We start from the raw sequence: 18642 nt of genomic DNA, 5'->3' as shown, positions 1-18642 counted from the left end.
GGGGCAGTAGCCCGCCAGATGTCATTCCATTTCTGAGCAAGCAGAGATCTCATGTGCACACGCAAATCCACAACTGGAGTCTGCAAAATGATGGTGGAGCAAGTACATGTTGCTCTGGTCAAACAGTCAGAATGTTCATTCCCTGGGATACCCACGTCTTGGGGCCCAGAGAAAGACAACTGAGCAGGCAACATAATGAATGTCAGTGACAAGGTCATGAACAGTGGTCACCAAAGGGTAGCAAGAATAGCATTGGTCAGTTTAGAACCTTGGAAGAGATTGGTCTTAATCCATGATTGAGCACCATCAAAGGGGGAATGTGCAAGAAAACATGAGGAGCACAATCCGAAGACCAGAGATGGAAATCTTGGCAGAAGGAAGCGAGGTGCATTACAACTGGTAGTGTCACAGAAGGATGACACCCCTCGTATGTAAAGACAGTGGGATACATGGGATGATCAGGGGACTATCAAATGGCAATTGCATAAGAGACCAAGAGTGTGTGTGTGTTTTGTTTTAGGGCACAAAAAACAACTGAGGTCATACGAGCCCAAGTCAAAACTATACAACGCAAACACAGCGACAAGGGAAAGGACTATATGTCAGTACCAATGGAAAGAATAGGAGACATCGAAACAAGGCACATGGGGGGGAAACAAAAAAAGAGATCCAAAACTAAAAATTAAATGGCCTTCACCATATAGCTTTGGCAGATAAAAAGTAAAACGTGGGCAACAGCCGGCACGTCATTTCGTCATTTGTGGTGGATAGTTAAAATTTTGGTGCAATGCATACAAAGTGGTTGGGCAGCGCCACTGAGCAAATGACGACGGCTAAAAAGGCAGTGCCCAATACGCAGCAGAGTTAAAACAATCTCCTCCCGGTGGGAGGGCCGAGAGGTGGTCATCCCCAAGGCGCCGAGAGAGGCTTAATAAGCCGAAGCTTATTCCCGTGAAGGGAGGACCACTGCCGATGCCAAAGGGACACCACCACCTGACAGATGGCAATGCAGAGATCATCAGAGGGAATGGAGGTACTCCGGCAGCAGCGTCAGCAGCCTCGTTTCCTGGCAGACCGATATGACCAGGGACCCACAGAAACATGACATTGGTTCCACCAAGAGTGAGCAAGTGACAGTTTTTGTGTACCCACTGCACTAAGGGATGAGCAGTGTACAGCGCACAAAGACTTTGGAGGGCGCTGAGTAAGTCTGAGCAGAGAACAAAACTGGGAAGGCTGTGCCAGATGTACTCCGCGGCCTGATACAAGGCGAAAAGCTCGGCTGTAAATGGGGAGGAATGGGCTGTAAGTCGATATTGAAAGGCATGGGTGCCAATGATGAATGCACACCCAACCCCACAGTCAGTCCGAGAGCCATACGTGTATACAAAGGTACTATCACTAAGTTCCATGTGAGGGTTGTGAAACTGAAGGCGATAGACCGTGGCTGGAGTAGTGTCCTTAGGAAGCGAATGAAGGCCAAGGTTAACATGGGCCTCTTCTCAACGCAAAGGTCACACCCCACATCCACAGGAAAAGTTGCAGGTAGCGTGAAGTTAGGCCGCCGTAGCAAGAGGCGAAAGCGGACTCCAGGAGGTAACAGGGAAGAGGTACGAGCCCCATACTGATGATCTAAGGAATCGTCCAAGAAGTAGACATAGGAATGGTGGCCATACATGGAAGACAACTGGCATGCATATCTGCCGAGAAGAAAGTCATGGCGGTAGGACAGTGGTAGTTCAGCAGCTTCAGCATACAGACTCTCAACCGGGCTGGTGTAAAAGGTGCCCGTCACCAAATGGATGCCACAATGATGGATAGTGCTGAGACAGTGTAAAAGGGATGAGCGTGCAGATGCATAAACAAAGCACCCATAGTCGAGTTTCAAACGGACAAGGGACCGCTACAAAGGGAGGAGGGAGGTTCGATCGGCACCCCAAGAAGTGAGACCAAGAGTTGGCAACATTGAATCGGAAGCAGGAGGGGGAAAATTCCTGCTTCAGCATGGAGACTGTCTAAAGGACTAGCCTGAAAGACAGTAGTGGGCAGACGGATGCCACAACGAAGGGCTGGGCCTAACAATTTTAAAACTGAAGGAACTACTGAGCCATAAAGCTGGCAAACAAAACCAGGGCCTGGTAAATATGGATATGAGTAGCAAGATTTGCACCCCAAAATGTGTGGGCAAGGAAGCAGACAGCATTAAGCTTCCACCTGCAGCTAATCTTTTATCAAAATGGAGGCCAAAGTAACAGGACTGTGCTGTAGTGCCAGGTGCTGGGTACCTAAGTTGAGTTCCAGGTCAGGGTGGACCGTGATACAACAGCAGAAATATTTCTGTAAAGGAGAGCTGGAAACCAGGGGAATGAGTGATGCAGAGGAGTGCTGGATGGCGTCTTGGAGCTGGCATTCAGCTGAGGCTACCGGGTGAAAGCTGAACCAAATGCAAAAATCATCGACATACAACACAGGGGTGACCAGTGATCCAACAGATGTCAGTAAACCATTAATGGCAATGAAGAAAAGATTGACACAACACGAAGTCCTATGGGACGCCGTTCTCTTGGACTATCAGACCAATTGTGTGATTGGATTGAGGAGTTCCTAGATAACAGGACGCAGCATGTTATTCTCAATGGAGAGAAGTCTTCCGAAGTAAGAGTAATTTCAGGTGTGCCGCAGGGGAGTGTCATAGGACCGTTGCTATTCACAATATACATAAATGACCTGGTGGATGACATCGGAAGTTCACTGAGGCTTTTTGCAGATGATGCTGTGGTGTATCGAGAGGTTGCAACAATGGAAAATTGTACTGAAATGCAGGAGGATCTGCAGCGAATTGATGCATGGTGCAGGGAATGGCAACTGAATCTCAATGTAGACAAGTGTAATGTGCTGCGAATACACAGAAAGATAGATCCTTTATCATTTAGCTACAAAATAGCAGGTCAGCAACTGGAAGCAGTTAATACCATAAATTATCTGGGAGTACGCATTAGGAGTGATTTAAAATGGAATGATCATATAATGTTGATTGTCGGTAAAGCAGATGCCAGACTGAGATTCATTGGAAGAATCCTAAGGAAATGCAATCCGAAAACAAAGGAAGTAGGTTACAGTACACTTGTTCGCCCACTGCTTGAATACTGCTCAGCAGTGTGGGATCCGTACCAGATAGGGTTGATACAAGACATAGAGAAGATCCAACGGAGAGCAGCGCGCTTCGTTACAGGATCATTTAGTAATCGCGAAAGCGTTACGGAGATGATAGATAAACTCCAGTGGAAGACTCTGCAGGAGAGACGCTCAGTAGCTCGGTACGGGCTTTTGTCAAAGTTTCGAGAACATACCTTCACCGAAGAGTCAAGCAGTATATTGCTCCCTCCTACGTATATCTCGCGAAGAGACCATGAGGATAAAATCAGAGAGATTAGAGCCCACACAGAGGCATACCGACAATCCTTCTTTCCACGAACAATACGAGACTGGAATAGAAGGGAGAACCGATAGAGGTACTGAAGGTACCCTCCGCCACACACCATCAGGCGGCTTGCGGAGTATGGATGTAGATGTAGATGTAGACTCATGGGGAGCTGAATGAAGGGCCAACTCTAACCCAAGCAACCGATGGGTTAAAAATGACAAATAAAAACCAGTAGTGGGTCTTGAAAGCCCCTGTGACAGAGGATAAGATTGATAGCTGGAAAAGTGTCATGAGCAGCACTGAAGTGGGTAGGAGTTGGTACTCACAGAGGGGAGACATACTGAGATCTGACAGGAGTTGGGATCCGTTGAAAGGCTCATACCTGATGGAGTGTTATTTCATCACACAGGATGGCACTGAAATGCCATAGAAGGGCAATGGGGGGAGGAGGGGAAGGAGGGGGGGGGGGGGAAGCGAGCTGTTGGATTATGGGGTTATCTAAAAGGAAGTGAGCGGCCTGTGAGCGGCCTTGCTGATAGTAAATAAATGTTTCAAACAGTGATTCCAGGGGTAGTTTGCACTCACTCTGCTATTGGTTCCAAAATGGTGTAGAGGCGGATCCACTCACGGACATCTGTGCAAAGAAACACACAGACTCCTCCAGTCACCCTTTCGAAGCCAGTATTATTCCAACAGAATGAACAGTAATAATGAAGCATTAAGGAATGGTCATTTGTGAAGCAAATTTCTTGAATGGCAATGCAGACAGAATAAATAACAGTTCTACTGGATCACCATGTTGACGGTGTCCTGATTAGGTGTAAAGGGTCAGGAGGACCGGTCATGTGCAAGGACCGCTGTCTGCCACTGGTGTGGGTGGCACATCATCAGTAATCATTGGCTCAGAATCCAACAGCTTGGGGGGAATTTGGCTCCTATGAGGTTACTCAAGTAGCCCCCCCCCCTTTTTTTTTGCATCTGATGGCCAAGATTCTTGCAAGGGCTTATCCGCTGTCGGGGTGAGGACAGGTGAAGAGTGGGCAGTCCTGGTACCCATAGGCCATGGCTCCTTCATCCACTGACTGGAGTCAGGCCTCTGATATGTGAGCTTCCAAGGAAAGGTGTCCTAAGAAGAAACCCTGGCACTAGTAGATGCCAGAGGAGGAAGCTGCTTCTCCAGCTAGGCATGGGAAACGGTTCTCTTAAGATGGTGTCACAGGAACCATCAGTGTCGAGAGCAATGGTAGCTCTGTTTTGGAAACAGATGAGGTGAGGTGGGAGGGAGGGGGAGGAGAGGGAAGTGACTTTTGCATAATAAGTCTTCGTAGGACAGGCAATCAAATGATTTAATTTTGTTATTTTATTTTTTAAAGACTGGGCAAATGGGTGCATGTGGAGGATGGTGTTCAGCACGACTGGCTCACAGGACGACCTTCATGGAGTGATTGTCCACACTTTGGGTTTGTTGCACAGTTGGACGACATACTACCTAAGTGTAAACATCAGAAACACCTCGAGGATGGCAGGCATGTTCCATGTCACACCTGTACACCATAATTTTAACTATTTTTGGCAGGGAATTTCCTTCAGAGTCTAAGATCAAAGCACCCTTATCTGTTAGATTATACTTAGAACCTTCTTGTAAGAGTCAGAAAAAATGTACACCTTGCCATTTGAGATGAGCTCACGGTTCCCTGTCTGTCTGGAACATAAGGTCTCTGTGAAAGGTGACTTCTTCCATCATACTCAAAGTTTTATGTGAGGTATTAGTCACTGGTGTGTCATCCAGCTGGTCACAGGCCTAGAGAGCTTAAGATTGAGCAGCAGAGGTGGCTTTAATCAATAGTTACCCACTGTACATTTTTCCAGAATGGCCATCGTGTTGGTTCAATTTGACACGTTTCATTTGCAAAATGTCGGCCCTGATGGCACCTCCTCCGATCAAAGGTTCTGTACCCAGCCACAGCAAAAGTTATCTAGCATTTGGCCGTTGCCAAAATCCTGATGCCCCAGGAGGATGGGCACGTACACCTTGGCATGTGTGGGAGCTATCAGCTCATGCACCAGAAGTGTGATCCCTGTGTCGTCAGGGGGCTTTACCATAAGAGCACGTAACAACCCCACCACATCAGACTAGCCACTGTGTTGGCTATGAAGTGCATATATATGAGTCTTCAAAGTTAATGTGAGCAGAGAGTCATTAACACTGTATGCAACATGTGCTACTGAAGACATTCTTTCCAATTTAGTCCACATTATAGGAAAAAAAAAATTAAAACTTTAGGTCAGACCTAAAAGGGGATCACAATTACTTCAGCCAAAGAGTGATGCAACAGAAATGAATGAAGATGTTGACAAAAGAAAACAACCTAGGGAAGCAGCTCGGTCAACATCTAAGGCTGTCACCATGAGAAAGAAAGAGAAATAAGGATCACCAAGAAATCCCTCCCACACGGGGGATCTGCAGTGATAAGAATTCCCTTGCTCAGTATGCTGAGGGTCTCACCAAGGTGTTCACAGACAGACACTATACCCCCCACATCTAGTCCACAAACAGATCTCCCATGCCATTTCCCCTCACACCCCCAAACCACCCACCACCCCCAAAAACCAGATACAAAGGAGTGTCCCCTTCGACACTCAGTACCACACAGGACTGGAACAACTGAACCACATCCTTCGCCATGGCTTTGATTATCATCATGTCCTGAAATGAGAGACATCCAACCCAAGATACTTCCCACCTCTCCCATCACCTATCCGACCTCCGTAACATCCTAGTCAATCCCTATACCACCCCCAATCTTGCCACAAGGATCATATCCCTGTGGAAGACTCAAGTGCAAGACCTGACCAACCCAATCCACCCACCCACCACTTCCTATTCCAGCACTGTCACAGGTTTATCCCACCGTAAGGGACATGGCCACCCGTGAAAGCAGCCATGTCATTTACCAGCTCTGCTGCAATCTTTGCCCAGCTTTTTATATTGGTATGACTACCAACTGCCAGTCCACCAGGATGAATAGCCACTGCCAAACTGTGGCCAACAGCAAAGTAGACCACCCTGTGGCACCACAAGCAGATGAGCATAACACGCTCACAGCCTGCACCACCATCCGTTCTGAACTGCGCAGATTGGAGTTATCCTTACAACACATTCTCCACACCCACAATTATCCTGGCCTCAACCTACAGTAACATACTGTCCCCACACCCTCCACCCAACATTTTCCACCCCGTGCGTCATACCATCTCCTCCCAATTGTCTTCTCCCACCCTGTTTATTTGCCGCCCTCTGCCAACACACCCACGCATCTTTCCCTGCTCCTCTCCCTTCTCACTCCATTTTTTCCCACCTCCTCGGCTGACAACCTCCTGATGCTACGCTTGTTGGCGTTCTAGTCCCTTAGTTCGTCTATCTTCCCACCTGTACACTACTATCCCTTTCCCTTACTTGTTCCCTCTGGATAGCTGCTTGCATCCCACATGATAGTTACATTACGGCCCGAGATAATCGAGTTGGCAGTATACGTGCACAAGATGTGCTTGTTTGTGTGTGTGAATGGTGTGTGTTTCTCTTTTGCCGATGAAGACTGTGGCCCAAAGCTTATGTAAGTGTCATTTAATAGTGCCTGTCTGCAATTTAATGTGTATTCTTTATGGTAACTAGCAATCTGCCTTTTCCTACATTCCTATCTGCAGTTTCCATTGTTTGGGAAATAAGGATAGTCAGGGATGGGAGATTGCAGCACAAAAAAGGAGGTAAGTGCTGCAAATAGCTTGGGGACCCGTGCTTGTCACACACATTCTCATGAAAGAGTTGGAAGCCCCCTGATGGGCTTTCTTCTGTGAATTGTTGACATTTATCCTACAGAAAGACCTCTGACGGAGCCACAAGTTTCTTGATCTACATGTCCTTGACCAGTATCTAATAGCATCCTTTTTGACATTAACATTCAAACTCACAAGTGAAAGAGCACACCAAGAAAAAGCAAGTTTCTCAGTAACCAGTTAATTATGTATTTTGCGAACATTCCTGATGAGTATTATATTGGCAAAGCTTTTCACTAAGCTCCACTGAACAGAAAACAAATGTACCAGTGACATGCATGACATTAAAGAAAGTTACAACGTGTTTTAGCTCCTTCAGGTTTGTATCTATGTGAAACTGATACGTATAATCCATCAGTGACCCAATTTAAAATGTGTGCTTCTTAGTGATATAAACAAGTCACGGGTATATTGTTTACTGAGGTAAGAGTATCAAACTTTTTAAAAAGGGACACCTACTGCTCAACATTTATCAGAACTCAATTGTGAAGGAAAAAGGATCATCATCCAGAAACATAGTTCATATTTTTTATTGCTTGATCTCTTTACAAAAACATACTAGGTCCTTAGTTTATACTGTTTGAAATAATACAGAAGCCACAGACCTATTTGATTTATTAAAACTGGTTGTCTCTTCCCTCATTCTTTTCACAGTGGTTTACCTTTTGTGATTCAACAACGCTCTTTAGTGGCTTAAAAAACAAGCACCCATTGGGTCCACATAAAACACTAAAAATTAAGCACAAAATTTGTCAGGAATAAGAAATAGGCAGCAAGGAGTGCACAGGGAAAGCAAAAATGCTGAAGGTAAAGATACTTCATGAATCCTGATTCAATGTTGGTGTTTATGTACCATTCCTACTACTGGCCACATTTTAAAAACTAACAGATGAATAGGCACCTTTGGTTACACTGCATTTTTTTTATGTTCGTGTTTAGGAAGTATGTTGAAAATATCTGGTCTTATAAAATTTGAACCTACAACCGTCATGTATGTATTTATTAAGGACTGTACTACTTAAAGAAAAGGTTTACATCTCACAGAAAACTAGTTACTGAGAACATACTAACACAGATTAACAACAGATTTCATTATGCATAACGAACTATGATTCCTTACCTTCTCACCATCATCCTCATCATCTTCAGGGTTATACGCTTCTGCAAAAACAGATTTACGTCGTGTCGAGAATCTCGCCACAGGTGGCTCTGAGGAGGACAGAATTATTCATGCATAAGTATTACACTAATTCAACAACTACTTTGGTGTAAACATTAAAATAATCAAAGTAAAAATATACCAATAATTCAATAAAAATGCATTACAAAATGGGTCATATCATTTTTAGACAAACAAAGCTGTTTTTTTTTTCACTTTAATTGATAGGATCACATGCAACATTGACACACAGATATTGTTCATGGAAGTAGCTATAGTAAATCAATTACCTTATTAAAAGGTTCTGATAAAAATAAAGATATCACATTATTACGGTGTTTTCACTTAAAGTTTTCCTGTGAACTGTAAAATATCATTATTTTGAACTTTTAGACCTTTAAATTTGTTTTTTCTTTTCACCGAATGTAGGGAAGTGTTGCAATGCATCTCATTGAAAACTAGATCATTGCAGATGGGCTATCTCTGAGGGAATGGAGATAGGAATTATTTAGCTACATACTCTCTAAAGATTCCTACGAGGGGTGCCCAGAAAGTAATGCACCACATTTTTTTTCTTCAACAATTTTTTATTAAACATAATAAGAATTGCACACAAGAAAGAATGATGTTTTGTCTACACACATTATTTTACCATGTACTCTCTATCCCGTTCTATGACCTTCCTCCAGCACAAAACATGGGTGTGTATGCCCTGTCGGTACCAATCCTTGTCCTGGTGGCACAACCAGTGCTTAACTCTTTGAATCACATCATCCTCAAAAGGTCTCCAATAAATGGCATCCTTTAATTGCCCAAACAAGCTGAAGTCTGAGGGGCCTAGATCAGGGCTGTAAGGTGGATGGGGTAACAGTGTACAACCCTGTTTTGCGATGTGTTCAGCAGTCCTCGGACTTATGTGTGGCAGACAATTGCATCCACACTTCCTTGGGTGATTGACAGATGCAACACCAACTACTGAGTCGCAATGCACCTGTCCTCATAAATGACATCAGCTTGCTGCAATATGTCAGGTTTGACAGCTGTGGATGGTCTTGCCAACCAATGCAAGTCGTGGAGCTCCGCCAAACCGCCGTCTGAGGACCTCATCCTCCATGCCCAGTGACTAACTATACTTCTGTCAACAGCAGATGTGCAATGTAACTCACCTACAGACGCCAGTTTGAAACTGTCCTGCAGCTAAGCTATCTGTTGGAAGTGACAGAAGCTTCAGTACACTTCAAATAATACACCTTAACATTTCACATTTATAGCGTTGTTTCTGTGTGAGGAAAAAAAATGGTGCAATACTTTCTGGGCAATCCTTGTACATTCACTAAACTGGTATAATTTTTGAAAGCCACAGAAACCTTATTTTAGGTTGAAGAATTGTTGCTAGATCTCATAGCTCTCAAAAATGAAAGTGAATGTAGTATTTTAATAACTGTACCATCTCAATTATTTCTATTTAAAAAAAGTTTAAGTTTTTCCCTAAAAGCAATATTTATTGACTGAAGCCTTGGGGGGGCATTGTTGGAATGTCATCAGTACTTGAACCAGTTGTGCTGACCCTGCATTCTGAGATTTAGGAGCACTTGTGAGCGTAGCTCTACCCAGATTTAGCACTGTTCATGTGTCTCGCAATAACTCTTTGGGCCTTGGTAGGCAAGTACATCATGGACACAGTTTTAAGAGGTCTGCCCTACCACCAGGTGTAAATAGACATTGGTGTCTCAGACAGGATAAAAGATTACTGGGACTGAGGATATTCTGACAATGATTTCTGGCTATTTGGCATGTCCAGCTACTTTCGTGCACACACATCTTGCTACAAGAAGTTTTGGCTAAACAGGAAATAACATGTACCTTAGGAAATCAAATGTGTATATAACTTTTTATCTGGCAGACATCAAATCATTGCAAATAGTTTAGTGGAGTTGGAAGACAAAAAAAATTTAATGGAATACAAATGTGGGCTGAAAGAGAAAGGACCAACCAGACTTCCAAACAAAACATATGATTTACTACAAATGAACAAAAAATTAAAACCAAAATTATACATACTGAAGTAATCCCTGAAGGAATATACCGGTTTTAACTATAAACTTAAGATACTCCATGGAAATCATTCGACTATACGCAGTGACATGCTCACATTATAAAACCTTACATAAGTGATAAATGAAAGCAAATCCAACAACAAGAGTTTTAGCATGAGTAGGATAAAAGCTAACGTACAATTCTTCAGTGAGAACAGTCCTATTATGATACCTTAAATGAAAGAGCTCACATAATAGCAGAATTTGCTGAGAACTGCAGCATATTTGTTCTTAATAAATTTTTCACATAAAAGTGAATACTACATGGACTTTGCAAGAACTAAATGGGATTAAAAATGAAATTCACTACTTTTTATCAAATAATAACTGAGTGTACGTGATGTGACAATCTTAGAGCACACTTGAGTTACCAGTGATCACAAACTTTTAAGATGAAGCGTAAAAATAGACCTCTAGCGAAGAATGAAACAGACTTATCAGGCAGGAAGTCAGGAAAGCAGAGTATGAGAATTTATCTGAGAACAGAAAGGGTGACTCAGTGGCAGACTAAAGATCTGACGATTTGTCATTTGATCCTTTGTCAGTCCTAGGGATTTGTATCTGATATTTATTTCTTTCATTGCTGGCAATTTTTGTTACTGTGAAAATCCTGGGTTCCATCATGGTTTGGAGTCCACATTAAAACTGTAAGTCCCCCTACAACAGGCTGGGTAAGTCAGTTAAAAGGTCTAATAAGACCATGCTTATTAAAGCACATTTGTCTACAAACCAACCTTTCCATTGATTACAGTTTTACTTTAGGGAGACGTAACAGACTGAATCAAGTAACGACTTCAATATTTTGTAAAATTAAGATTAGATTAAAGTGAAATTTTTTTAACAAAGTATTCAGGCAAACAGCAATGGATGTTGCAAATGTGAAGAAAATAAGAGAAAGAAAAATCTTAAATAAAGTAGCTATTAAAATGAAGGCAGCAGATACAAGCAAATAATAATAGGAACATGTTGAATTAAACAAAATTATTGATACAGCTGAAAACAAAGAACAATGAAGACAAAACAGGTTTATATCGGATAACAATCATTTCCTCAGCTAAGATGCAGATACCAGAGTAATTCACAACAGAGAGATTCTAAACCAAATTTACAGCGGAGTTAGCCTTCTTTTAACCACAATTAGAGCCCACAAAATGGCTGTTCAAGATCACTGTCACTCATCTGTTGTAGAATATTAGAATACATTCTGAGCTCAAACACAATAAGGCATTTTGAATATAATGACCTTTTCCATGACAGCAAGCACAATTTGCACTTTTCTTATAAGACATCCCGAATTCCATGAATCAAGGCTATCAGGTAGATGCAATACTTCTTAACTTTAAAATGCATTTTACTCAGCGTTATATCAACAATAGTTTAATTGTACGGATATCAAACTAAATTTGTGACAAGATTGAGAATTTTGTGATTGGTGGGATGCAGCATGTTAACTTGGCTGAAGAGTCATCAAGAGATGTAAAAGTAACTTCATGCTTGGCCCAGGGAAGTGAGTTAGGACTCTAGCTCTTCATGTTGTATATTTGTGAACTGAGGGCAATATGAACAGTAACCTCACATTTTTTGCAGACAATTCAGTAGATCATGAACTAAGCTACTATCTGAAAATAGGCAGATCATAGTAAGATTCCAAAGTAGTAATGTGATTAGCAAATTCCATTACGCATTGAGAAATGTAAAATTGTGCACTTCACACAATGCAAAAATGTAGTATCTCATGACTACAATATTAATGAGCCATAACTGGAATGAGTAACTGCATATGAATACCTGGATTTAACACTTTTTAGTGATATGAAATGGACTGATCACATACACAAAGTTGTAAGTAAAGCAGTTGGTAGACTTAGGTTCATTGGTAGAACATCAAGAAAATAGAATCAGTCTACAAAGGAGGTTACTTACAAAGGAAATTGCTTGCAAAACACTCATGTGCCGCCTCATACAGTACTGCTCAAGTGTATGGGACCCACGCAAAACATGATTAACAGGAGTACAGAACATAAAGAAAGTAAAAAGTCACAGGTGTGCTTGGCTTACTGGGTCACATCACAGAAACGCTGAAAAATCTGAAGTGGCAAGTGCTTGATAATAAATGCCAACCATCCTGGTGGCTGTGAACATGAGGTTACACTAATTACAAAAGGCATGGAGACATTTAAACTGTCATTAATGGCCACAAGCCGTACATAAATGGAATGGGAAGAAACCTTTATACATGGTACAATTGGATGTAACCTCCACTGTGCACCTGACTGTGACGTGCTTCTCAGTATAGATCTAGAGAGAATTGTCCAAGCATTCCTCAATTTTTCGAATGTTTTTATAGCACATGAATCAAAAACACAGATAGTTACTGATGAGAATTACACCATTCCACAAGTTCTGCCCAATTTAATTTATAAACCCAATGAAAGTACAAAAAAAAAAGAAAGAAAGAAAGATTCAGGAGATGGAGGTGTTTCAATAAAAATGGTTAAAAACAAATGTAATTAATTACAGAAGGTATTTGCAGTGTTATTAACATAATGTCTGCAGAGGAAGACAGTTCCACAAAACAGGAACAAGCATTTAATCATTCAACTTCATAAGAAAAGGAACATGACATATGTATCCTACCGAAAATGAACAACATGTTTACTAAAATTACTGCCAACAACATGGGTGGAGGGGGGGGGGGGGTGTCATTGACGAAAGAAATAGCAGATTTTAGAAAATAGTCCACTGGACAAATTATAAATTGTGAAATGAGATGACCAAACAGAGTATCGAGTATGAATTACTCGTGCATCCAGGTTTCAGAGATTTTGAAAAGATTTACAGTCTGCTGCAATAAAATCTGAACTACACACTTAACAAACCAGGTACTGATTCAACCTGCATTAGTATACTGAAGCATAGGGCATAAAAGTTGATGCTGAAGATTAGTAGCTATGGCACCAGAGTTACGACGAATTATAAACTGCATACTTAGGGATTACAATTACAAATAAATTGCAGCAATCGCACAGATAAGGTTGTGGGTAAAGCAAACCTAAGACTGATTTATTGGCGGAACACTTAGAAAGTGCAACAAGTCTACTAAAGTGAATGTTTACACTACATTTGCCCCCCCCCCCCTCTTCTAAAATACTGCTGTGCAGCATGGGACATGCATCAGAATGGATGACAGATGACATTGAAAAAGTTCATACGAGGGCAGCTTGTTTTCTATTATTGTGAAATAGGGGAGAGTGCCATGGACATGATCCATGAATTGGGGTGGCAATCATTAAAACAATGGCATTTTTCATTGTGGCAGAATCTTCTCATGAAATTTTAAACACCAACTTTCTCATTCAATAGCAAAAATATTCTGTTGGCATGCACTCTTATAGAGGGAGAAATAATCATCATGATAAAATATGAGCTCATACAAGAAGACTTAAATGCTCGTGCGCCATTCCAGGATGGGACGGTAGCAAAATAGCTTGAAGATGGTTCAATGAACCCTCTGTCACACACTTAATAGTGAATTGCAGATTAATCATGAGGTTGTAGATTCTGCATCAACCATCAACATCCTTTTAAAAGAATTTTTCAAATTCTAAAACAAATAAATTAATGAAACAATGATGGTATACATGTTAAATATACATATCAGACAGCTACCTTAATTTTGCTTATGACACTGTGCTGTTTTGCTCTGAAAGAGATAAAGCTAAACAACAAATGGAAGAACTTAAAACAGCAAAATTGGAAGTCGACATGAAAATCAATTATAACAAAGCTAACATCATGTATAATTAACGTAATGAAGAGAATATAGTACCACCTAACAAATATGTTAGCAAAACAGTTGAGTTTTGTCTTTATGGCTGAGGAAGATAAAGGATGGGTGTGCAAATAATAATAACAACAGAGCAAGCAAAAATGGCCTGAAACATTTTTAGCAAATAAAATAAGAGTTTTAAAAATTAAGCTTGTAATATATGTTATCTGAAACACAATGCTTACACTGAATGTATATCATCAGCCACAACTTGTAGCAATGGCATTTCATGCAAAAACAATTAAAAAATGGACTGCTCAGGGCAATAGATGAAAAACAACTGGATAAGGTAAGAGAATGGTGTGGACAATGGGCATGTATGGCCCATAAAAATAATATATGCATGACTGGGATACATAGTACATAAGTGTATAGATAGTAGATTTATTACAGAAGTTACTTTCTAAATCCCAAGAAAAATGAAAAGTTTGAGATGATGACCTACTGCAAGGTCAGTAGAAAACATGTCTGAACAACACTGATGCTTATATATGAAGACTAATGCCTGGCAAAGACTACTATTAACCAGCAGCAGATTTTGGATAGCTGATCATGATACTGATGTCTAAATTGTTACACTCTTACTGTATGCTTTACAGTAACTGACAACTGGAGTAAGTTGCTTACTTCTTTTGATACCTGATATGACCTTAATCTTTTTTTCTGTTTGTCCTATAGCTGGAAGTGGTTTGATTTATTTTTATTGTGGAAGTTTTGAAATGTATGATGCCATGTAACACAAAGAGCAAGTTAATTAAAATTAGAGACCCCCACACATACAATGTGTACTCACTATTGTTTGTCAATTTTTTGAACATGGTCAGAATATAATAAACGATTTTTAATCTTCGTTTTGATTTATCCATTAAACATTTATTTCAATGTACAATCAAACTTTAATGAAAGACACTTCTTTGCTTGGTCGGGACAAACTTAATAAGATCTGTTTTAGTCAATAACCAAGTCAATAAAATATTTGCTTTCGGCTCTGGAATTTGTATACCAACTATAAATAGGGGGAAAAAAACAATTACTGCTTGTGAGCTACTCAAGTTAAGGGTTTTTGTGTGGTTTGCAACCAGCTGCACATTTCACAGCAGTTGATGCTAATCTATTTATTAAAAATTTTCTGAAGAAGGTTTACTGTAAAATGTGATAAGGAATGATGGAAATGATGATGATTTGAAAATAGTCCAAGGTAAGATGATAACACTCATTACAAAAGCAAACTTGTTACTGTGGAATGTGACATTGCCAATATAGTCTTGAGTTTACTAGCTTTTACTTTTTTTTCTATATGGCAGTTTCTTACTTTATGGTTATAAAAAAATTAAGTGTCTCACTGATGAAGTAAGTTCATAAATTCATTCAAGTAGATGTGAGGCTGCATGTATAAGTTATTTTAAATTTACCTAGAAAGAGCTTCCAAACTACATATAAATTACAAAAGAAATGTTAAAAAACAAAATATTGTCAGATTTACTTGTCATTGTGGCACAAAGGTATGTATAAATCAAACTGTAGGTGCGCGCGCCACATTCGGCTACACTGATACCTTAAATATAATATCACACTCAGAGAGCAAGCGAACCTACTATGAGAAAAAAGAAGGAAGTTGTACGCTGATTTTATGCATTTGTGACTTTGGGTACTTCGAAATTTGTTGTAGAATCATGACGTATATATTCGCATCTCCTGTGGAAAGAATTCATAGTAGAGTTCTTAATATGAATCATAACAAAATTTCATTCTTTACCTAAGGTCATAGAGAGAAAGTACATGCCTAGTTTATCCTCTGCCTTTGATAGAAATCGAATGACAACTGGCTGTGTATGGACAACATCGCTTCTGCAGAAGCTTACGTCAGTTCGATATTCTTATAATGTTGATAGTTGCAACGATACGTGTCAATATAATCGTAACTGAATGACAGATATGTACATAAAAAAGATCTTCAATCGCTCTCTGCTTACTCCAAATGCCTGGTGAAAACCATCCTGCATGTGCTTTTTATTTTACGTATTTGCTGCAAATCCTGAAAAGCTGAAATTTGTCACTAACTCACTCACCTTCTTCTGTGGATATCACAGATTCGTCAGGCGAACCCGCTGTATCCAGTCTAATGATTTGAGTACTTCTATTTTCCTTCAGTTTTTGGAAAAATTCAACTGCATACTCTACAACATCGCCAGGTTGTTCCAATAAATAACTAATGGTGAATTCTAAAAGGACTTCTCTCAGTTCGTCGGGAACTGTAATTTTCCCCGACTCGGGTCGACTCATGTCGCTTCCCGTGTAGGTCTTCAGTTTTAAAGCTATGTAATACACACACAGTAATTAATGTCCCAAAATCGGACTTCTGGGCCACTAAACTACCGAATTACACTATCAGTTGCCTTCACTCCACTGCGCAGTGAGGAAACAGATAATTATTAAAGTAAACTTTAAGCTGCCGTTTTATCTCTTCATTTCTCACCCGTCGATAAAAATTCAGATTTGAGGAGGGAAAATATTACATTAAAAACAAGAGCACAAAACGGAATACACCCTATAATTCACTCTCCATCCACCCCGCACTCCAATGAACATATAAAATGGCGGACGATCGGAAAAGTCAATTACAGCAAGCACTTGTTTCCTCAAAAATTTCTACAAATATACCGAAAACTATAAAACATTTACAATATTTTGAAACAGTTCTATTTCTGGATGGTAATAAAAGTGTGTGAACCATTCACCATTTAATAAAATCTGTAATTAACTTCCGAAATCTTATTGCTGGTTGAAATTCTATGGCAGTAAAAAGCACTTAAATGTAACATACCAACCCGTTGAAAACAAATGCAAGTTAAACAACTAAATAATTTGGGATTAGACATACGTTTAAACTGCGCTAAGGACGCCTTTGTCCATTGGTCGGCGAAAACAAGGTAGTAACGTGATTGTTTCCATAATTTGGAGGAATTTTAAACAAATAACCATTGTTGCGAAACGTGGAAATTTTGAAATTCGTGATACTATATCATTATAAATGAATTTAAACGGGAATACAATTACACAGTATTAATAAACTTTTTTCCTTTTCCAGCGTTTGGTGCCTCAGAAAGAAATTTTAGTTGAGACAGAAATTGAGTTTGCGTGCAGTGCATGTTAAATTGATCGGGCAACGTTTTATTCGCGATGGAGGTCAACGACCTCTAAACAATCCACCATGTACAGGGGTTAGATTTAGAAGCACGTTTAAATTATTTTGTTGATGTCTCCTGCATTTATGTGAACACTGGTGCAAGGTTAATGAATTGTTTTACATTAGGATATCACCATTGCCCTAACGGTTTTTAAAGTGGAATATGCACTGACAGAAGCGTAGGATTACACGTAGCAAAAACGGAAGTGGACCATCAAATTATTTTAAAACGTTTTGAATCGTGCGTCACATAGGTAAAATCTGAGGAAAAGAGCAAAAAATTAATTGTCATGTAACACATAGTTCACCATTGGACGATAAAAATATATTTAAAAAATGGAGACAAACACTTTTTGTAAAAAGGAAGTCCAATTACTGTTAGGCTATGAGATCATTTTAACATTAACCTGTTATTTGAAAGTAAAGTAAAAGGACACCTTTTGAGTAGTTTACATTTAGACATATAAGAATATTTACAGGAAAGTGATTGAAAAAAGCCGAGACCATGCACAATGACAACATAGTTATAAGGTCAGCAAACAAATCAAAAACAATATGGAATGTAGTAGAAAAAGAAATAAACGAAAATGTTAAAAATTAAGATGATATTGTTTTAACAGATGGTCACTGAGTGTGACTCACAAATATTACTCTAGCAAATTACATACCCAATAAATGACTACCTCATGCATACTCTACTCAACGTGAGCAAAAATTGCTGTAGAAATAATGAAAAATCAGTCCCAAGAAAACAAAGTGATAATTCAATATCACAATGTCCCCCAAATAAATTAGAAGCTCTTAGAATAATAAAAACAAAGAAGAATAAATTGTCTTCAAGGACTGATGGGATTCCTGTTTCAGTCATGTGTTTGTGTCATATCAGACCATTCTCATATGTCATGAACACATAAAAATTCAAAAAGAAAAGCATTGTATAAAAAGGATGATATATATGAAGTGGGAAACTATAGACCAATAGCTCTGTTATCTCTATTTTCAAAAGTGAGAGAGACAGTCATATAACATAGAATTAGAAACCACCTCAAAAAGTTCAATCTCTTGCCTGTAAATCAACAAGGCTTTTGCAAAGGCATGTGTACAGAATCAGCT

At 39.9% G+C, this 18642-nt stretch overlaps 1 protein-coding gene across 3 annotated transcripts in view; it reads right to left on the bottom strand.

Moving 5' to 3' along the window:
* LOC126190724 (cAMP-dependent protein kinase type II regulatory subunit) overlaps window positions 1-17140 on the bottom strand; it is a 60016-nt gene extending 42876 nt beyond the window's left edge. Inside the window, exons 1-3 of one of the 3 annotated variants that reach the window (XM_049931213.1) lie at window positions 17081-17140; window positions 16412-16657; window positions 8379-8467 (exon numbers count right to left, since the gene is read on the bottom strand). In XM_049931213.1, coding sequence (XP_049787170.1) covers window positions 8379-8467; window positions 16412-16625 — 303 coding nt within the window. In that variant the 5' untranslated portion in view covers window positions 16626-16657; window positions 17081-17140. The other 2 variants (XM_049931212.1, XM_049931211.1) reach the window with 2 other exon arrangements.
* Between the last annotated feature and the right edge of the window lie 1502 nt (window positions 17141-18642).

This window comes from Schistocerca cancellata, chromosome 6 (assembly GCF_023864275.1).
Source record: "Schistocerca cancellata isolate TAMUIC-IGC-003103 chromosome 6, iqSchCanc2.1, whole genome shotgun sequence".
NCBI classification, from domain to species: Eukaryota; Metazoa; Arthropoda; class Insecta; order Orthoptera; family Acrididae; genus Schistocerca; species Schistocerca cancellata.
Note: the sequence above shows the minus strand (reverse complement) of the source record. Positions and strands in the feature narration are given on the sequence as shown.